General features: G+C 50.3%; 1 protein-coding gene across 2 annotated transcripts in view; it reads right to left on the bottom strand.

Moving 5' to 3' along the window:
* Nucleotides 1-5,077: 5,077 nt before the first annotated feature.
* The window catches only part of STK10 (serine/threonine kinase 10), a 79,550-nt gene continuing 63,604 nt past the window's right edge, over nucleotides 5,078-21,023 (bottom strand). For both annotated transcript variants that reach the window (XM_059699188.1, XM_059699187.1), the window contains 7 exons: nucleotides 18,670-18,762; nucleotides 16,532-16,661; nucleotides 13,970-14,094; nucleotides 12,890-13,078; nucleotides 12,237-12,362; nucleotides 11,310-11,423; nucleotides 5,078-7,419 (listed from right to left, as the gene is read on the bottom strand). In XM_059699188.1, coding sequence (XP_059555171.1) covers nucleotides 7,279-7,419; nucleotides 11,310-11,423; nucleotides 12,237-12,362; nucleotides 12,890-13,078; nucleotides 13,970-14,094; nucleotides 16,532-16,661; nucleotides 18,670-18,762 — 918 coding nt within the window. In that variant the 3' untranslated portion in view covers nucleotides 5,078-7,278. The remainder of the gene's footprint in view (nucleotides 7,420-11,309; nucleotides 11,424-12,236; nucleotides 12,363-12,889; nucleotides 13,079-13,969; nucleotides 14,095-16,531; nucleotides 16,662-18,669; nucleotides 18,763-21,023) is intronic.

Below are 21,023 nucleotides of genomic sequence, written 5' to 3' on the forward strand. Positions count from 1 at the left end.
CGGGCATCCGGTGAGGTGTTTGGAGGTTTAGGTGGGGAAGAGGAGGTTTGTGGAGATGAGCTGCGGCGCTCGCTGTCTATATGCACCACGAACTGGGAGGAGCCGAGAGATGCAAGGGAATCTGCGTACATTGAGCCCCTCTTACTCACTTATTCGTTCAGAAAACTTCCAGCCACTGCGGGTTACCAGTCTAGACACGGAGTCAGCTCTGAACATCACACACAAGGTCTCTGTTCTCGTGGAGCTTAATTCTAGGGGGGGCGGGGGGCGGGCATTAACCGAAAGAGTGACGGGCGCTGAGAAAGAACGCGGCTGGAGACCTGGAGACGCCCCGCGAACTCCGTCACCGGCTCTGCGAACTGTGTCATCAGCGTCTTCCCATCAGAAACCGCCAGGGACGCAGCGGTGGCCGAGCCAGCTGGGTTTCCTGCTGGTCGCTGCGAGGAGGACGAACACTCCCCCTGGGGGGCGCTGGGACGGCGCAGGGAGGGCCTTGGGTGGCTTGGGAGCGGGTTTGAGGAAGTGAGGCTCTACCCGGATTCGATGGTGCGGGGAGGCAGGCGTGGGCCTCTGGTTGGGGGTCCGTCACTCTGGCCTGGAAGGGCCATTAGTGAGGGAGGAGGATGTTTGGGAGCGGGCGGGGGTCGGACAGTGTGTGTGTTCAGACATCATTGAGGAGCGGTCCTGTTCTGGTCTTGACCTGGCGGGGTCACAGGACGGCCTGGTCTGGCGTCTGTGTTCTGTGAAATGACTCCATTCAACGGGAGCGCGAGGCCCGGCTAAGAAGGCGAGGCTGTGTCATGTAGTAATAGAGCGGCCTGGCTCTAAGGCGGCGGTTCTCAACCTGTGGGTCGCGACCCCCTTGGCGGTCGAGCGACCCTTTCACAGGGGTCGCCTAAGACCATCCTGCCTATCAGATATTTACATGACGATTCATCACAGTAGCAACATGACAGTTATGAAGTAGCCACGAAAATACTTTTATGGTTGGGTCACCACATGAGGAACTGTCTTTAAAGGGCCTGAAGGTTGAGAACCACTGCTCTAAGGTCTCAAGCCAGCATCCAAATGTCAGAGGCTGCCTTCTCTTTCTCACGTGGTTTTGTTTTTTTTTTTGCATTCTCTGCACCTGTACAGTGAGGGGACTAAATGAGCTAGAAACCCCACTTCTAAGGTCCAAGTTATTGGTTGTTTTTGTGCATGCGGGACACCGTGTAAGCGCCTCGCAGTCGGCGTTTAAAGTTCCGTGACCCCTGTCTGGTGCTTTCCACCAAGGGAACTGAGAGAAAGGCAATAGGATTGGTCGGTGATTGCCATGAACGTGCTATCCGAATTTCATCGGACCCCCTCCCCTAGCTGGGCCCCGGGACATTCGCTAGTAAAACAAATCGGTTGCAATAAATGACCCGTGTTTCAGTGACCTATCGCATCATCATAAAACACCCCCAAGACTTAGTAGCTTAAAATATTAGAGTATTTTTCACAGCTGTGTGGGTTGACTGGCGTCAGCTGAGCCCGCATAGTATAAGCTCCGATTACTCCTGGGACTGAAATCAGTTGGGAGCTCATCAAAACAGCCTCTAGGGCAGCCGTGGGCAAACTACGGCCCGCGGGCCGGACCCGGCCCGTTTGAAATGAATAAAACTATTGAAATAAAAGACCGTACCCTTTTATGTAAGATGTTTACTTTGAATTTATATTAGTTCACATAAACACTCCATCCATGCTTTTGTTCCTGCCCTCCGGTCCAGTTTAAGAACCCATTGTGGCCCTCGAGTCAAAAAGTTTGCCCACCCCTGGTCTAGGGCAGCGGTTCTCAACCTTGGCTGCACATGAGAATCACCTGGGAATCTTTTTTAAATCCTGATTTCTGGGCCTCATCCTCTGGAAATTCTGTTTCTTTGTTATGGGGTGGGGCCACAACATTAGTAACAAAGAAACAGAATTTCTGGAGGATGAGGCCCAGAAATCAGGATTTTAACAAGATTCCCAGGTGATTCTAACGTGCAGCCGAGGTTGAGAACCACTGCTCTAGGGCCTCCCTTTCTAACTGGGTCATCATCAGTCCGGCTTCTGCAGGATAATTAGCTTTCTAGAACCTAGGTTCTAGGTTCTAGAGCAGCAGTCACCAACCTTTCGGACCTCACGGACCACCAGTGGTCCGCGGACCCTCTGTTCTGGCTGGCGGTTGGAGTGTCAGTGTTTAGGTTCTTGGTCAGGGCACATACCCAGGTTGCAGGTTTGATCCCCAGTCAGGGTGTGTACGGGAGGCAACCGATCCAAGTTTATCTCTCATATCAATGCCTCTCTGCCTCCCTTCCTCTCTCTAATATTAATAGAAACTTTTTTTTTTAAGACTGGAGTGGGAGCCCTAGCCGCTTTGGTTCAGTGGATAGAGCGTCGGCCTATGGACCAGAGGTTCCCGGGTTCGATTCCGGTCAAGGGTACATGCCTTGGTTGCAGGGTCCTCCCTGGCCTGGACACTGGTCGGGGCTTGTGCAGGAGACAACCAATGTGTTTCTCTCACATTGATGTTTCTCTCTGTGTTTCCTTCTCTTCCTCCACTCTTCCTAAAAATCAATGGAAAAATATCCTTGGGTGAGAATTAACAACAAAATAAACATTGATGAAAATAAAAGAATCTCGTTGGGGGGGGGGGGGCGGGGGGGAGACTGGAGTGGAACCCTGTAACTATTTCTGCTCCGCCAGCTGGCACAGTGATTAACTGTCAATAGAGCACCACAGGGGACACGGCTGAATGAAAGGACTCTTCCTGGCTGAGTGCACATCCTCTTCCTTCTGGCCTCCGTGGCACACAGCAACAGTGTGCAGAACTGTAACTCACAGGCACACGCTGGTGGCCAGGATACCCAGGCGGCGGCTTCCCAGTGAGTTCGGTGGCACCTCAGCAGGCACTTCCCTGCATGCCAGCCCCAGCCTGTGGCATGTTCAAACGAGGTACTGTCCCCTGTGATGATGAGTTAGGAGGAGAGCGCACTGAATGGTGGCAACTCATTTCCACTAATGTCAAAGAAGGCAGGTCTTTCGAGGGAAAATCTTGTGAAATCATAAGGGTGTTGGTAAGATTGTATTGAAGGTAGCAGCTCTGTATTTTAGCCACATGACAAGGCTTCCTGCCTTATCGATCTATCTGTAGAATTCGGGGGGGAAAAGATATCATGAACTATATATATTTGCACATTTATTTGGATTGAAAAAGCCAGCCTTTCTGACAGTCTGATTTGATTGACTGGTTTGATAGGATTGGCATTGCCAATAATGGGTTGTTAGATTAGTTGAATCTTTAGTTCCATGATTGTGTGGAAAATATATTTAAAGCACATAAGTACAAACATTCATCAATTCACTTATTGGCAAACATATTGAAATTAATATTTGTGTTTTCTCCTACCCCTTTTAAACTTAGGTGAAATAGGACACCTGCAATTGGAAAAGTAAAGAAAAGTTGTATTAGTCAGAATACACTATGCCACATGAGCAGATCATCCTGTGTATCAGAGACGCAGAACCAGTAAGAGTGAATTAAGGATTATTTTACAAAGAGTTGATGTTATATAATTGTCAAAACTAGTTAAGCAATCTCTAAGGCTGTTGTCTTCCCGGGCAATAGTGGATCTTAAAGTCCACGGGTCAAGCAAGTCAGGAAGGGGAGCTGGGTGGAAGGTTGGGGAGAGAAGCATAGGTGAACTGGGGTCAGACTGAAACCTGTCGGTTCTTACTGCCCTGACCTTGGTGCTGTGGATGTCCTGCAGGGGCGGGAGCCTGTGTCATAGCGCTGAACACCCACACCTGCCCAGGAATCAGAGAAGTCGAAAGGAGGCTCTAAGTCTAAGGGCATGTGGAGCCATTGCAGAACCAGCCACTCCTCACACCACGGAGGTGAGTGGGCTGATCGACGAGATGTATTTGGGCTACAAAATGACTGCAGTTTCACTTCCTCCCGCCCCCCCCCCCCAATCCGTCACAGGAATCTGCCTTGTGGCCCACCCAATCAGAAACAGACAAGAACAAAATTCAGGAAATGTAGATTCCTAGCCAAGCTGACCCATTATGAAGTTTTCACACCTTAATACACATATCTGTTTGTGTGAAGGCCAAAGTGGTCAGCCAGCTCTCGATCTTAAAGTTAGACCATCTGCAATTCATGGTCTCCGGTATTAATGGGAAAGAGGGGAGGTGCACTAGCTATCAACTGCCTTATCTCAGAAAGTCGTTCCTGCTCACTGTTCATTGGTCAGTGCCCACTCACTCAGTCCTGAGAGGCTGGAAGGGCTGCTAAAGGATGTGCTCTCCTGTGTGACTAAAAAAGAAGTGAAATAGAATTCACTGAACAAATAGGATGATCTCTGCTATGCAGGTATGATTAATACTCACTTATTAAATCCCGGTAAAGAGTCTTTCGCATGCTCCGAGAAACTGAATTTCTCCAGTGACAATATAAAAAATCCTTTTAGTAGTCAGGTGGTTCCCAATATTTTGTTGTTGTTTTTTTGTGTGTTTTTTAAATATATTTTATTGATTTTTTACAGAGAGGAAGGGAGAGGGATAGAGAGTCAGAAACATTGATGAGAGAGAAGCATCGATCAGCTGCCTCCTGCACGCCCCCCACTGGGGATGTGCCTGCAACTAAGGTACATGCCCTTGACCGGAATCGAACCTGGGACCCTTCAGTCCCCAAGCCGACGCTCTATCCAGTGAACCAAACCGGTCAGGGCCCAATATTTTGTTCTTAACAAAATTGATTGACTTGAGTTCCCATTTCCTCAGCTATAAAATGGGAATGACGGTGTCTTCCTCATGGGTTATTGAAAGGTTTCAATTAATATGTGAAAACTCTCGGTGGTTGAATGTTGTTAAATGAGAATAATAGCTAATGTCCGTAGAGAGAAAACACACACACAGAGCCAGGCGTGACTTTCAGAACAGGTAACCTAGTCACACCTGCGGTATGAACAGTGTACTCAGGAGCTGGTAAGCCCTGTCCTGTCTGACCAACGTGGAGAAGTGTGCCCTGCTTTTCCCGCTCCAGCCCGAGAGAAGAACCCCAAAGGCAAACAGAGTTTCTCCCTTTGTTATTTTATTAGAAGCATATTTACATTCTTGCAGTTAACTTTGCAGAGAACACTTTACAAAAGCTTTGTATAAAGTCTGGAAACTACATAAAAATAACTTCTATCCTTCATAAAGGGAACATATAAGTTAGTTATATATACTCTGCCATAAATGGACTGAAAAGGAGGAACAGTTTCTTCTGTCCCTCACAGAGGAAACGTTAGCACAGGGCCTGGGAACACTGCGTGGGCCTTCTCCGCGATGGGCAGTGCACACTGGCTCAGTTGTGAGGCTGGAAGGCCCAACCAGACCCCGTCCAGAAAGAACAGGGAACCTGTTAGGGCTCCGGTGGCACTGAGCAGGGAAACAGCAACTCGAACACGATTCCAACGTGAATGGCAAGTCGCGTAAGGGAAGGACCAACGACTTGCCTGAGTCATAAAACCTAATACTCATTCTCACACCCCAGGCTGCAAAAGGCAATGTGTTGTAAACAAAGCCCACATCAGCCCCACCTGACCATTCGCCAGTACTGGCCTGCCCTGGCAGAACTGGGCCTACGCTCTGTAGTTACACTGCTGCTGGTTCACAGTTTCCAGCACCTGTGCACCTAAGGGAGTCAAAAGGGACAATTGTTTCATTTGTTGATACCTGACCAGGGTCCCATGTGGGTCAAGTCCCGAAGCAGGCGAGCTGGATGCTCACTAACCTAAGAGGACCATCGCCTTCCCACGGCCTCCAGGGCATCTTCACTGCATCGTGAGACTTGGGCACCCCAAGTCCCTTCTTTTGAACGGCGACTCTCCCTTTGCAAGATCCAGGAGAGGATTACAGCCAGTGCTGAGACTTTGCTTTAGAAAGACAAAGCTTCGAACCTAACCATTAGGAATGAAGGAGAAAGTCCTGGGGGCGGCATTCACTCTGTCACTAGCAGATTAGCACCCAGACTCAACGTGCCCATATGATTTCTCAAAATCACCTTCAGTTTTCCGTCTTGTTTCTTTAAAGCAGGTATCTCCCTGAAGAAGCCATTCATTTACATTTGTTTCAAGTTAGAAACCAAGGTTAAAAGGGTTTTTTTGTAAATAAGCCCAATGCCAGTTTGAGCACTTGCCTTCATTGGGTTATCGACACTGCAGCCTTGGGGATCAGAGTCTGGGAGGCCAACTGACGACCCAAAGGCCCAGGATTCTGTCTGAGCTACAGAAGCTTTGCTTCTGCCATGTTCCGGGGGGCAAAAAGCATTAGTTTCTCCCTGATGCTTTTGCTTCCTGAGGACTGCCAGACCTCTGAAGTATAAGGCCAGGCTCCTGAAATAGGAGGAGCACAGGGCAGAGGCAGACAGCCTTCCCATTTCACCTGGGCAAATGTGAGAGGGAAACAGACGGGTGGTGGAAGTGCTGGGTGGTGAACACACCCATCTGTCCCTGAACACACGCTACCACACGGGGGCCAAAAGGAACCAGACAGTCCACCCCGTACCATCTCGTGCCTCTGGTGCCAACATGCCCCATACCAACGGCTCCACCTAACATACTCAGCGGCTCAGGCAGCAAATGTGCTCCAACCACCTGGTACGAGAGGCCCAGGGGCCCAAGCCCTTTGTGTGTGTGTGTGAGTGTGTGTGAGTGTGTGTGTGCAGGAAGTGGGAGGCACAAGATGGCATGAAAGACCTGGGGCCGGGAGAATGAACAGTTCTGGCTCCCCCATTGCAGACATGGCCTCAAGAGGAAAGCAAATTGGGGAAAGTGGAGAAATGAGGGCACCCCCTGAGCAGCTGGCTGTGAGGAGCCATGATTCTTGTCTGACGCTGCAGGCAATGGCTGAAAAGCCACCACGAATTACAGCATTTGGACGAGCCCATGGTGACTTCAGCGGCAGCACTTTGCACCCACAGACAGCGAAAACTGGTGTTTCGGCAAACAGGAGGGGCCTCCAGGCTACAGCACACGCCTTCCTCTTGGACCCTGACCACACCCACAACCCGCATCACTGACTGCTTGAAGGGCCCTGGGGTTCAAAGAGAACACATATTAAAATTGGGTGATCCTCCATGAGTGAGCGGGAAGTCAGGAGCACGGGTCACTCGGGCAAGGGGCTGGCTTCGAGCTGGTGCGGAAGCAAGAGGGAGGGGTCCTGAGTTATTGCTCACAGAGTGGGAGGGCCAGAGGCCCGCCAGCCTGCCAGCCACAGCCCGCGTGGCCGTTAGGAAGTATCAGCAGAGCTATAGGGGAAGAACTTGGCGGCCTTGTTTGGGGTGGTGGGGTTCGGGCACTCCGTCTCCTCGTTCAGTTTGAAGAACATCTCCTGCTCCCGCTTCTTCTGGTTCAGATCGTCTTCCAGAGCCTAAGACAGAGAGAGGGTAGATGGAGCTCAGATCCCATCAGACGCAGGTCTCCCAACCTCAGGACCCCCGCAAGGTGGCCTTCTCTGGGAATTCCCCTCCTGGGCCTTGGTGCCTGGGTCACTTGGTCTTCCCTCTTTCCTTCCCTAGAGCTTATCACCCAGAAAGTAAACACCACCTCCTCCATCCTCCTCCTCCACACCAACACAGGAGCTCCTGTGAGCCCAGGGCTACAGTTTGGGGCAGTGCCAGTCTACACGGGGTGTGGGGAAAGCAGGTGCAAATCTGCTGGCAGGAAAACAGCCAGAGGAGCGGAGGAAAGCCTGAGGTAGGAGATGGGGAGAGAGATTTAATAGGGGAGCAGCAATGTCTGAGTTATACAGTGTTCCTAGCCAGGGCCCTGCCCCACAGAAATCACCAGTTGTTTTCAAAACACAGTAAAACCTTGATATAACGAAGTAATGCAGGGGAAGGGGTGTCTGTTAAAGCCAAAAATCCATAATATAATAGAGTAGGTGTTCTGAATGCATGTTAAAAAAATTGACAAATTAGTTTACTTGTTTTTACTTATGTAGACACATACGTGTGATTAAAATTAAGCCTGTATGAAGAGTTTAATTCACAGAAAAACTTTCTATATGTATTTCTGTAATTTTACATCTACCAAACAGGTCTAGTAAATGTGTGCATTCCCAGTCACTGCAAGTAAACAAATGCACTTAGCTGGGGCGTGGCTCAGCTCACTCGGGAACATGGGCCAGCACGTGTTAAAACTGCTACAGACAGGAGTGATTTGAAATTTCTGGTAATTCACACAGACTCTTGGCTCAAGCTCTCCTTTGCTGGATGTATTAATATCCAAGTGTTCGTGGCCAGCAAACATATATGCAAGGTAAAAGTAGTACTGTTTAAGCGCCTGCAACAGAAGTTACAAAACCCAGTGCCCATGGGAGCCAGCCAGATGATTACAGGAGTGGAGAGAGCTGGCCGTGAGACGGTAGGGAGTAATGGGGGCTGTGCTGCGGTGAAGAGCACCAGCCATGTCTGAAGAGGGTTCTAGCTGATGGCTGTCATATAGTTTGATGAGTCCAGTGTTACCAGAGTTCCTAGGTTTTCAAAAGAAACTGGAAGTCCAGATTTTTTTTTTTAATTTTTATTGATTGATTTTAGAGAGAAAGAGAAAGGGGGAGAAAGAAACATCAGTCTGTTGTTCCACTTATTTATGTATTCATCGGTTGATTCTTGTACGTGCCCTGACCAGGGATCGAACCCACAACTTTGGCATAGTGGGTCAGTGCTCTAACCAACTGAGCTACTCAGGGCAAAATCCAGATTTTAATGTAAAATTTAGTTGGTAACTTTCAAAAAAATTTAAATTGCTATGTATTGGCCAAATCTAAGATCTGTAAGCCAAGTTTAGCCCACCGGCCATCAGTTTGGGACCTCTGCTATAGGAGTACCAGCTTGATTCTAACAACTACCACAGAGTTTAGTAACTTGCCCAGGGTCTCACAGGTAGTAACGGGAGAGCTAGGACTTTATCCTACGTCGCTCTCACTTCCAAGCCTCTCACACACTGTTCTGTTCTACCAACCGCATCTCTTCCTCTATGTAACCCAAGGCGGGAGATGACAGCCCTGTATCTGTAAGGGGCCAAACTGGAAATATTTTTGGCTCTGTAGGCAGGCTGTGAGCTCTCTGGCACGGCTTCACTGCAGTTACAGTGCAGTATCCGCCACAGACAATGTATCCGTGAACATGCAGAGCTATGTCCCAATACAGTCTTACTTTCAAATACGGGGGGGGGGTAGGTTAGATATGGCCCATGGGCAGTAGTTTGCAAACACCTGCTTTTAGGGACTACTTGTCATTCACATTTACAGCCCCAAACAGCAAGGCTCAGGGGGGAAGACCCGACTTGTCTGAGGCCGCATTCAAACTATGACCTAAGCAACACTTCATTGACCCGACCCGACTTGTCTGAGGCCGCATTCAAACTATGACCTAAGCAACACTTCATTGACCCTACAAGATATTCTATACTTACCAGAAGAAATCTAAATTTTTCTAAAAATATTCCACAATGCAGTCATCTCCCCTGAAGCCATACACAGACAGCATCTCAAGGCTGCTGACTGTAACGCAAGAGGGTTAAAGGGCATTTATTCCAGAATGGAAATCACCTCTGGGTCAGTGTTCTAGCAGCAGCCCAGGTCGCTAATGATAGAACAATTCTATAGGGGATTCCGGAGAGGCAGCCCCCTCAGCAAAATGCAGTGCCAGCTCCTCAGACACACTTGTAATTTCTCCCCGAAGCCCAGGTATCCCCATGGAGCAATCTGGGATCTGAGGCAGTTGCTGGAGGCAACGTAACCCATTCCTTTTCTGGCTTTCTCAGGAAGTGCCAAGGGTATATAGAACCCACAGGTAAGAAAGCAGGTTAAGCCCTAACCGGTTTGGCCTGCGGACTGAAGGGTCCCAGGTTCGATTCCGGTCAGGGGCATGTACCTTGGTTGCGGGCACATCCCCAGTAGGGGGTGTGCAGGAGGCAGCTGATCGATGTTTCTCATCGATGTTTCTAATTCTCTATCCCTCTCCCTTTCTCTCTGTAAAAAATCAATAAAATATATTTAAAAAAAAAAAAAAAAAGAAAGCAGGTTAATATTTATTTCCTTTCCAGAGTCAACCTATGCAGGAGCACTACTGATTTGAGTGTCAAGTATTGAAAGTCTCAGCAGGCTGTCGTTACAGAAACTGATGCGTGTGGCGTGGGCCTGCAAAAAGGAAGTGCTGGGACCCTGGCCAGCTTCCAGCCAGAAAGCTCCATTAGCACGGGGAGGGCAGCCTCAATTCAAGGACCTCCAAGGCCATTACATAGCTGAGGTGAGCAGCGGCCTCCTGTCCAGACCACAGTTATAGCAAGCGGAGTTGATTTGTGATGGCAGGACAAACCTCAGGGCTTCCGGCCACAGCACCAAAGAGAACCAGGCAGCGCTCTCTTCAGAGAGATTAGGCGAGTGTAAGGAAGTGAGCATGTCCTTGGGCTGAACCATGGGTTGGTGACTTTCCACATAACACTGTACAATATTCATTTCGTACATCTGAAGTGACCACACTGAGACTCTGTGAGGGTTAATTTACTTGCCAACCGGGTGAGGCCGTGGTACCCAGCTGTTCGGTCAAACACCAGTTTAGATGTCATTGTGAAGGAATTATTTAGATGTGATTAACATTTAACTCAGTAGACTCTGAGTAAAGCAGATCACCCTCTATATCAGTGGTTCTCAACCTTCCTAATGCCGCGACCCTTTAATGCAGTTCCTCCTGTTGTGGTGACCCCCAACCATAAAATTATTTTCGTTGCTACTTCATAACTGTAATTCTGCTACTGTTCTGAATCGTAATGTAAGTATCTGATATGCAGGATGTATTTTCATTGTTACAAATTGAACATAATTAGAGCATAGTGATTCATCACAAAAACAGTATGTAATTATATATGTGTTTTCCAATGGTCTTAGGCGACCCCTGTGAAAGGGTCGTTCGACCCCCAAAGGGGTCGCTACCCACACACAGGTTGGCGACGCACAGGTTGAGAACCGCTGCTCTACATCGTGGGTGGGCCTCATCCAACCAGTTGAGGGCCCCATGAGGAAAAAGCAATTCTGCCTCCAGACTACTCGAGGGCTCAAGACTGCAACACCAGCTCGTCCCTAGCTTGACGTGACCTGCCCGGCAGACTTCAGGCTTACCAGCCCCTACAACCGTGTGAACCGGTTCCTTAGAATAAACCTATAAATGTGTGTCTTATCTGTATGCACCTCCTAGGCAGACACCTGGGCACAGCATGGAGCACAGCCTACCTCTGAGCCCCCAGCCCGGACCCGGTTACCTTTTTGCGTGGCCGAAGCCTGTCCCGCCATTCCTTCAGGTTCTGGTTATGGCTCTCGTCCAGGGCCTTCAGCTTCTGGGTTTCGTGTTCTACCAGGAGGTGGCACTTCTCATTCTGGAACAAATTCCAGGCAGAACAGGTAAGAATCTCAGGAGCCAGGAGGGGGTGGGGGTGGGGGTGGTCAGGGGTCTCCCTAGGGAAAGGGGCCACCAGAGGGCTTGGCGGCGCCAGGACACCTGGTGCTGTTCTTCGTGGGAAGCTTTGAGCTTCTCCCCGTAAGGATGGCGATGAGCTGCAGGTGTTTTGTAGACGTTCTTTATCAGGTTGAGGAAGGTCCCCTTACTCCTAGTTGGCTGCGAGTGTTTATCATGAACAGGTGTTGGCTTTTGTCAAATGCTTTTTCTGCATCTGATCAGCCTAAAAAAGGATGCTGATGTCAAGGATTACATTAACTGATTTTCAGATGTTGAACCAGCCTGGGATAAATCCCACTTGGTCATGGTGTATCATTCTGGGATTCAGTTTGCTAATAGTTGGTTGCGGATTTGTGCATCTGTGTCCACGAGCGAAACCGGTCTGCAGTTTTCCTTTCTTGTCTGCATCTGGTTCTGGTATTAGGGTAATTAGGACACCCTTTCCCAAAACACAGTGATGACTGAGAAATCCAGCAGCCTGCCCACTGTGAGGCCCTGGGCCAGGCACTTCCAGCTCATGTCAGAGCTTTACTCCCATCCTGCAAAATGGGACTTGTCACCCACGCCCGTGTTATGGATGTGGGAACTATGGCTGGGGAAGGGGGAGTGATCTGGCCAACTCTGTGGCACCCTGGGTCATCAGATGAGAAGCCTTCCCCCTTAGCAGGGTCTTTGTCCCTGAGCTGACTGCCTTGGGGGACTCTGAGGCAAGGGGGCAGCGGAAGGCCGGTACCTGCAGCTGCTGCAGCTCACTCATGTTACTCTCGCACTGGGCCGCCATGTCCCGCATCTGGTTCTCATGTTTTTGCTGCTGCTGCAGCCGCTCTGCCTTCTGCCTCTTCTCCTCTTGCTGGGAAAACTGCAACGGAGAGAGGGGTGGGTGCCTCAGGGACCTCAGGCTGGGCTGGGGGCCACCTCGGGCCGTTCCAGGGAGGCCCTGTCAGAGGGACTAGTACCCCACAGCTCTCAGGCTGTGCCCCCCTCCCCTGTTTTAAGTTCTCCCTCTGCCCTCGAGGATGGCGGGGACAGGACACTGTGCTGTGACGTGTGCTAGGACAGCGTGTGTACCACGCAGGAGCCACAGGAGCGCCTCCCGGTCTCTGAGCCACACTGGTGACGTGCGAGGGGGTCGTGGTGGATGAGAGGGGGTTCGGCAGCAGAGGAAGCTGCAGGGTAGAGGCACTGCAGTGTGAGGGAGCAGGCATGAGCAGGTCTCGCCAAGCTTCCTCCGTCCCCCAGAGAGGGGTCCCGGGGAGGTTATGAGGGTTCTGAGCTGTGTGGCTTGCACACCTCTTTCCAAGACCCTCTGCGGCACCTTCCTCTCTATGTTCCCCAACCTTGTAAGGTAAGGCTGGCCTGTGCCCGCCCCGCACACCACGGGCCTACCTGCTTGATCTTCTCGCGCTGCTCGGCAGCGCTGCCCGCCCCGCTGATGTGCAGGCTCTTCTTGTACATGGCCATGCGCGTCTTGCCCTCGCTCCTCTGGATCTTGGGCAGCCGCGCCTTCTCCTGCTGCTGCCGCGCCTTCAGCTGCTCCACCATGCGCTGGTTGTAGCGCTGCATCTGCTCCCGCTCCTGGAGGGGGACAGGCGGCGGGGCCAGGTCGGCTGCGCTCCGGGCACGGGGTGTACGGGGTGTCATCAGGAGCCCAGGACCCGCCTGGCCCAGAATGCTCGGCGGAGCAAGGCCGTATCATTTCACACCTGCTGCTACGTAACATTGTCTGTTCTCAGTTTAAAAATTGTTAATAGTGTGGATTCTTCTAAATGCCCTGCCCTCTCATCAATGCTGGCGTGCCATTTCAAAGCTTGTATCTGGCAGGTGTCAATTCTTATTTTTAGAAGTCCTGATAAATTCCTTCACCTGACATGTATTTATATTTCAGAACTTGGTACCAGTGTCACCTCCTGCAAGAAGCCTCCCCTGACTTCCTAGCCGGACTGAGCACCCGATTCGGAGCCGCCACAGTGGCTTAGGTCAGGAATTACCCACGGCAGCTGTGCAGCCAGACCTCAGTTATCTGTGTGTGTCCCCACTAAGGGGACTAAACCAGGACAGACGATCACCCAGATGTAGAGGGTGCACTGGCCACACAGAGCTGGGTCTCACCTGGTCTGGGGAGGTGAGGGAAGGCTTCCTGGCAGAGGACATGTTTAAGTTGATACCTGAAAGTATTCTGAAGGAACCCATGGGGAAGAGACAAAGGAAAGAAAGGCGGGGCAAAAGGAGAGAGGAAAGAGAAAAGGGCATGAAAGGGACATGGGTGTCAGAGTCAGCGAGGGAGCTGCTTGGACCATCGCTGCCCTGCATGGTCTCCCCTATTTCTGGCCCCTTGAGCCAAGGCAAGACGTCCCCCAGAGCCTCCCCAGGCCTCCCCGTGGCCAGCCTCACTCCTCCGGGAGCAGATGGTACCCGAGTGGTGCCCCATCACGGTGCGGGCTCCCACTCTCCCACCCGGAGCCTCACCTTCTCGTGCTTGCGCACCAGCTCGTGCCGCTGGAGGAAGTACTGGTCCTTGAGCTGCTGCTTGACCAGCTGGTGCCTCTCCTGCAGGTGATGCTCCTCCATGTCCCACAGGGCCGCCTCCCGGTCTGCGGAGGACACACTGCCTGGTGAGCTGCTGAGGGCAGAGCCCCACCGGGCCCCCCCCTCCCTCCCCTCCCACAGCCCAGCTGATGACTGGGCCAACTCCTGGAAACTTCCTTAACACTAGATGGCCCAAGGAAGTCATTTTGACTGCTTTTTAATTTCAATTAGAAAAACAATTATGTGTATAAGGACACAATGTCTTAGAATTTTGTGACTTTTTGTACAACATATAAATGCATTTATTAATAATTGTAGTTACCTCCCCCTCCTTCATTTCCGGCATGTATATATATATATATATATATATATATATATATATATATATATATATATATATATATATATGTGTGTGTGTGTGTGTGTGTGTGTTATACCTATATTGCCCAAAAGCAGTCATTTTGACTGCTTGGGAAATTTTAAATAATCAAATGACTCTTATTACTGAATTGAGTAATAACAGTTCGGCTCTGTATTGAAATAACAGTTTTCATTTTTTTTCGATTACCGTCACATGATAACATACAAGTACATGATAAATTGTCGATCCTTGATAAGTTGCAGTTGCTCAATAAGCTAAACTAGTACTTGTTATTCGAATCTTTATGCAGTGATACTTGTTCTAATAAGTTGTTTATTTTATTTCTTTTGCGCCCTAAATTCATGAAAGAAATGTCGAATAGAAGTGAGTTATTGGAAAAGCTAAGGAACATAAGTGAAGAGTGCTCTGATATTATTCTTTCACAATGCAGTCATTTTGACTTCTTTTGGGCAATATAGGTATATACTAAGTTTCAGTCTTTCTAGTGTTAATACCTACGGGTGAGAGCTCGCTATAGCAAGACGTGTTCAGAGTCAGGGGCCTGAGAAGCCGAGACCTGGGCTGGAACCCAGCTCCATCATGGATGTAACACAGGAAAAAAGGCCGCCCCAGGCCTCAGCTTCCACCTCTGCCAAATGGGCACAACCGTGCCACGGAGGGAGAATTGTCTTTGGGAGACATTTATGTTCCATCTACACGGCACTCTGCTCTCCGAACAGGCAAATGGAAAACCCGTGGAGGACGGCCTCGTCGGGAAATGGGTGAGACCCTCCCTGTCCAGCATATGCATTACGCGGGCAATAATACAGCATCTTATCCCTGAGGGCTATTAGTCAACACTCTGCTCAGCCACAGGGCGGGGAGCTGGTGTCAGACAGAGCACTTCATGGCCTGCGAGTCACAGAGCAGGTGGCGCTCAGCCCACTGCGAACGGTCCGTCTGCTTCACTGCGTTCCCGTCGTGTGAAACCAGTCTGCCCAGGGTACCTGGGAACAGTCAACCCACCGTCCCACCGGTAACATGGCTCTTATGCACATCACGGGACAAAGCAAACGGGGCTCTCGGAGACATCCGTGCTCTATTCAGAGCGTGGGAACATCGAGGACCATTTTTCCGGTCCACACCGAGCACCGAGCCATCAGAGCCCCGCTGTGGCACCCGCCCGTCAATGAGCCGGAGATGGCACTGTGTTTACTCCTTCATGAAAGCCCACAGGCTCCAAACTCACTTTTCACCCACCCAGTTGTTTTCAATGTGGTTCACATCACAGATTTCTAGGCATTTAGAGCTCGCTTGCTTTGCACACCCCTCAGAACTGCATCCAACCTCTGCTCACCGAAAAAAAGATAAAACCCGTGGTTCTGAAAGAGCCGTTGCCCTTCAGAGCTCCCTACACCACAGACTCCCCCTCTGAGCTGCCTCAGGCAGGCACGCACCGTCCTGATCCCTCTTCCCCGGTGCTCCCCCTGCCTCCTCCCTCTGGCTGGGACCCACGCAGTTGTCCCTGGAAGGTCTCATGCTACGAGGGACTTGCCAGCATGCAAACCTGTCAGAACGCCTGCGCACAAGAGTAAAGGGCTCGCCTTCCAGGCGAGATCTGCATTCAAGGCCAACCCGACCCATGAACTGCAACCTCGGCCAAAGAACAGTCACTCGCTAAGCCTGTTTGCTCATCTATAAACCTGGGGAGAACAGTGGACCTGCCATGTGCCTTGTAGGGGTGAGGGGAGGAGTCAGTGCGAGTAAGGCATGAGAATGGGCTGGCGGAGCAGTCGCTCAGTACGGGACGGCTGTCCTAAGAGGCGCTCAGTGCTGTCCGCGCCCCCTGCCACCCCAGGCATCCAGCTCACGTAGTTTCCACCCATCCCCATCAGCGCCGTGTTTGCCCCTCCACGTCTGGGATCACTTCAAGCAGCGCCGATGATGACGGGCATCTCTGCCTCGCGCCTGACTTCAGCGGGGGTTTCCTCATGCTTCACCGCAATGGTTAGATTTAGGATGGAGGAGACCCAAGGCTGAATGTCCACCGACAGATTCTAGGCCACCCTGGGCCCGCCCGCTCCAGCACCGGCTCCAGCGCCCGCTCCAGCGCCCGCTCCAGCGCCCGCTCCAGCACCCACCTCGAAGGAGCTCCTGCTTCCGAGTCAAGCACTCGCGCTCCTTGTCACAGATCTCCCGCCTGTTGTCGGCCGTGATCTTCTTCATCGCCAGCTCCAGGTCCTCCTTCTGCTTGGCTAGGAAGTCCCGGTCCTGTGGGGAGTGGGAGGACAGACCTCTGCTCAGCGCCGGCTTTTATTCTTATGACAGAAGAGAAGTCGGCGTGACCCCAAAGAAAACTTAGGGCATGTCCAGCAGGGAAACGAGACTTAGAGCAGAGCAGCCAATGGTGATGTGCGGGCTTTGTATGGACCCGGGTTCAAACCACAAGTAAGAAAAGGGGTGTTTGAGACAACTGGAAATGTGAACACTGACCTGACCGCAAAGGGTATTAAGCAACTTTTGTGAAGTATTTAAATTTGGGGGGGTGTTTACGGTATTGTGGTTATTTTTTTAGAGCGACATGAGATTTTTATACCTATATTCATAGCAGCATTATTCACAATAGCCATGGATGGAAACCTCTGGTGTCCTTAGACAGATGAATGGATAAATGTGGAATATTATTCAGTTGTAAAAAGGAAGGAAATTCTGACACATGCTACCACATAAATGAATCTTGAGGACACTATGTTAAGTGAAATAAGCCAGTCACAAAAGAACAAATACTGTACCATTCCACTTATATGAGGTTAAGTTTGTAGAGATAGAAGGTAGAATGGCGGGTGCCCAGGCTGGGGAGGAGGAATGGGAAGTTAGTGTTTCATGGGTGTAGAGTTTCAGTTTTATAAGATGAGAGAATTCTGCAGAGGATGGTGCTGGTTGCACAACCGTGTGAATGTGCTTAGTGCTAAATGAACTCTACACTTGAAAATAGTTAAGATGGCAATTTTACATTATGTCTATTTTACCAGAGTTTAAAAAAAAATTTTAATGAAAACATGCTCAAAGTCATTAATCATCTGAGAGATGCAAATCAAAACGACAATGCGGTACCATCTCACACCTGTCAGACTGGCTATCATCAACAAATCAACAAACGACAAGCGCTGGCGAGGATGCGGAGAAAAAGGAACCCTCCTGCACGGTTGTGGGAAAGTGAGGGTGTCCTGGACAGAACATGAAGTCTGGCGTCAGGCTGAGTTTGGGGCCTCGGCCCCCGCTGTCAACTCTTCCGTGTCGCCTCTAATTCCCTCCTCTGCAAAGGGAGGATGACGCCAAACCAGATCATATACAAAGCCTTTGTCAACGTTGACTCTCAATTTATCCGCATTTGGGGGCAGAGGAGACAGGATGTACCAAGAAAGTGAGAGCATGGCCGACAGGCTGGTAGGGCTGGGGCAGAGGGATAAAGTCAAGGGGGAGAGGCGGGCAGGGGCCGGGCCAGCCTGAGGGCCTCGTAAGCACATGAGGAAGCCGGTCTTATAGACAAAGGCGGAGCCACTGAAGTTCTCAAGGCAGGGCTGTGGGGGAGGGTGACACAGTCACACTTGCTGGTGACAGAACTGCAGAGGAACACGAGAGGAAGCAGGGAGACTGGCTGGGAGGAGGCGGTAGCAGTTCCGGCAAAAGATGACAATGGCTAGGGAGTCGCAGCGATGTGGACAAGTTGATGGATCCAGAGAGAGTTTGGAGATTGGACAAAAGGAAACCATGTTTCAGGAGGTGATGAGGGACTGGAGGAAAAGGAGGTGCCAGGAGTTCAGGCTTCTGGCCTGACAGCCAGGTGCAGGATGGTGCGCTCTCAAAAGACGAGAATGGGACCGGGTCTGGGAGATCGTGGGTTTGACGTCGTTGAGGCTCCAAGATGCCAAGCGGACGGGTGGATGGACTGGGTTGATCAGGGAGCCATGACATACCAACAGCCCTAAAACAAGGCAGGAGGCACGTAAGGCTTTGGGAGAGGGGGATGTGAAGGGCTGGGGGATCAAGAGATGGGAGAACTCATGTCCAGCTGGAGTGAGGGCAATCAAGGAAGGCTGCAGGGGAGAGGTGATAACAGGGATGGCGAGAGGGCGGGCTGGATTTAGGTATTCAGAATCACAGACGCGTATTCGAGGGGTAGGGTGTAGGCATAACAGAGAGGACCTGGTCACCGTTCAGAGTCTCAGCCTGGGACTCCCGAGCCCCTGCACTCCCTGAGCGAGGGGCAAGGACTCACAAGATGCTGCTTTTTCTGCGCATGCTCCTCCATCTTCTGCTTCATGCTCTCCTTCCGCTGCTGCCTGGGGAGCTTCTCCACCTCGTTCTTGACCTGCAGAGAGTGGCCGGGTCAGGGCACCGCCTCACACTCCCTAACTCCTGGGCCAGGGACACCGAAGAGTAGGCTCAGGCTTCTAGGCACTGCCCACCCCCTCCTGCAAGCCACTCTGACAGGTGGCACCTACTGGCACATTCCTGACTGCTGACTCAGTTTCCAGACTCCCTCGGGGTAGACAGGTGCTGTTTTGCTGCTTGGTATTCCTCCCCCTTCTGATGACAGCACCTCACTCCTTTAGGGCAGCGTTTCTCAACCCTTTTTTCATTATTGTCCCCGCAGAAGCCCTGTTAGGCATCTTGTTCCTAATCCCCCACCCCCCAAAATATGAATCCCACAGACACACTGTCCATCTCTTAAACCATTATAATATTGAAGCTGTTTTTAACCCCCTTGGTGGTGGTGTCACCCCAGCAGGGAGTGCGTGCTTTAGGTACCCCCTCCTCCGTTTCTGAGGTGCAGGTGGCGCTGACACCCCATCCCATCTGGCTCTAGGCTGTCAATCAGCATGGTGCACAGTGGACATGTGGCCCTCTCTGGGCCAGTGAGAGTTTCAGGATGTTTGCTGGAACCATCAGAGAAAAGCTGCTTGCTCTCCGGCCTCTGGGATTGCTAAGCTGGGAGGATGGAGGCCAAGGCGGGCCACCCTGGAGGGGTCTGCCTGAAAACATTAACACCGGGAACAACACCAACTATATGCTGTCTCTAAGAAACCGGCATTAAACATATAGACGGGTTAAATTAAAAGGATGGGAAAAGATTCTACTGAAACACCAATCAACAGAAAGCAGGACTGGCTATCAGACAAAGCAGACTTCAGAACATGGAGTATTATCAGCAATAAAGAGGGACATTACATAAAAAGGACAGGTCCGTTCACTAAGCAGATAGGACAATTTTAAATAACAAAGAACTTCAAAAGCGAACAAAAAGGGGCAAACTGAAGGGGAGACAGATAAAGCCCGGGTTATAGCAGGAGACATTACACTCCTTCCTCAGTGGCCAACAGATCGGGTGGATGGGAAGTGGGTACGGCTGCAGGAGGCGGAACCACACTGACCATCCGCTGGACCGACTGAACACTCATGGAGCACCCGCCCAGCAGCAACAACAGACATCCCCTCCAATGCACGTGGCACATTCATCGACACAGACCACATCCTGGGCCATAAACAAATGTGCGTACATTTTTAAAAGCTGAAAATTTTAAACATATTTAATCATAATGAAATTAAACGGAATAATTAACAGAAAGATATGAAAATCCAAAAACATTTCAAAATTAAACTTTGAAGCAAACCTTAACGCACAGAGCAAAGAGGAAGTTACATAGGAATTAAGATATTAATCAAATTGAATAAAAAAAGATGCAACATATCACAATTTGTGGAACGAGGCTAAGGCAGTGCTTACAGGGACACATAGCATCACATGCTGACATTAGAAGAGAATAGGCTCAAACCAATGAGCTAAGCTGCAACATGAAGACACTATAAAAAGAAGAGCAATTTAAACCCAAACCAGATAGGAAAGCAGAAATCTATAACACTGAAAACAGAAAATCAATGAAACCAAAAGCTGGCTCTTGGAAAAGGTCCATAAAACACACCTTTAGCCAGATGGACAGAAAGAGAAGAGGGAGGAGGAGGAGAAGGAAGAAGAGACTAAGACACACATTATCACAAGAGGATGAAAGAGAGAACATCACTACGGATCCTACAGCTACTTAAAGGATACTACGGACTACTATGATAGCTTTATGCCAATAAATGTAACCGCTTAGATGAAACAGACCAATTCCTTGAAAGAAGCTACCAAAGCTTTCACTGAAGCCAAGCCCGTGCCCTGGAGCTGGGGACATGCTTAGCCTCCGCTTCTCCCTCCACCCGCCACGTTCCAGGGTAAGGAGACTAAGGTACTCACCTCGGGCACAGAAGGGGACGCCAAAAAACTCAGTAAGCAAGATAAAGAGCATCTTAAAAACAACATCCATGACAAGAAATCATGAACAAAATGTCAAAATTTTAAGTGCAGACAAGATCCAGCCCTACACTCGAAGGACTCCGCCTCACTGCCTCACCTTAATCCTGGTCCTGTCGGATCCTGTTTTTATTTTAAATAGTTGACATTCTGTTCATTATGAAGATGTTGCTCGAATTTTTATTTTAAACCACTGCATTAGAATATTATGCCTTGATTTCCAAGTTTGTTTGGCACCCTCTTAAACTGTGTGCCTGAGGTGAGTGCCTCGCTGGTCT

Source organism: Myotis daubentonii, chromosome 5 (genome assembly GCF_963259705.1).
Source record: "Myotis daubentonii chromosome 5, mMyoDau2.1, whole genome shotgun sequence".
Taxonomy (NCBI): Eukaryota; Metazoa; Chordata; class Mammalia; order Chiroptera; family Vespertilionidae; genus Myotis; species Myotis daubentonii.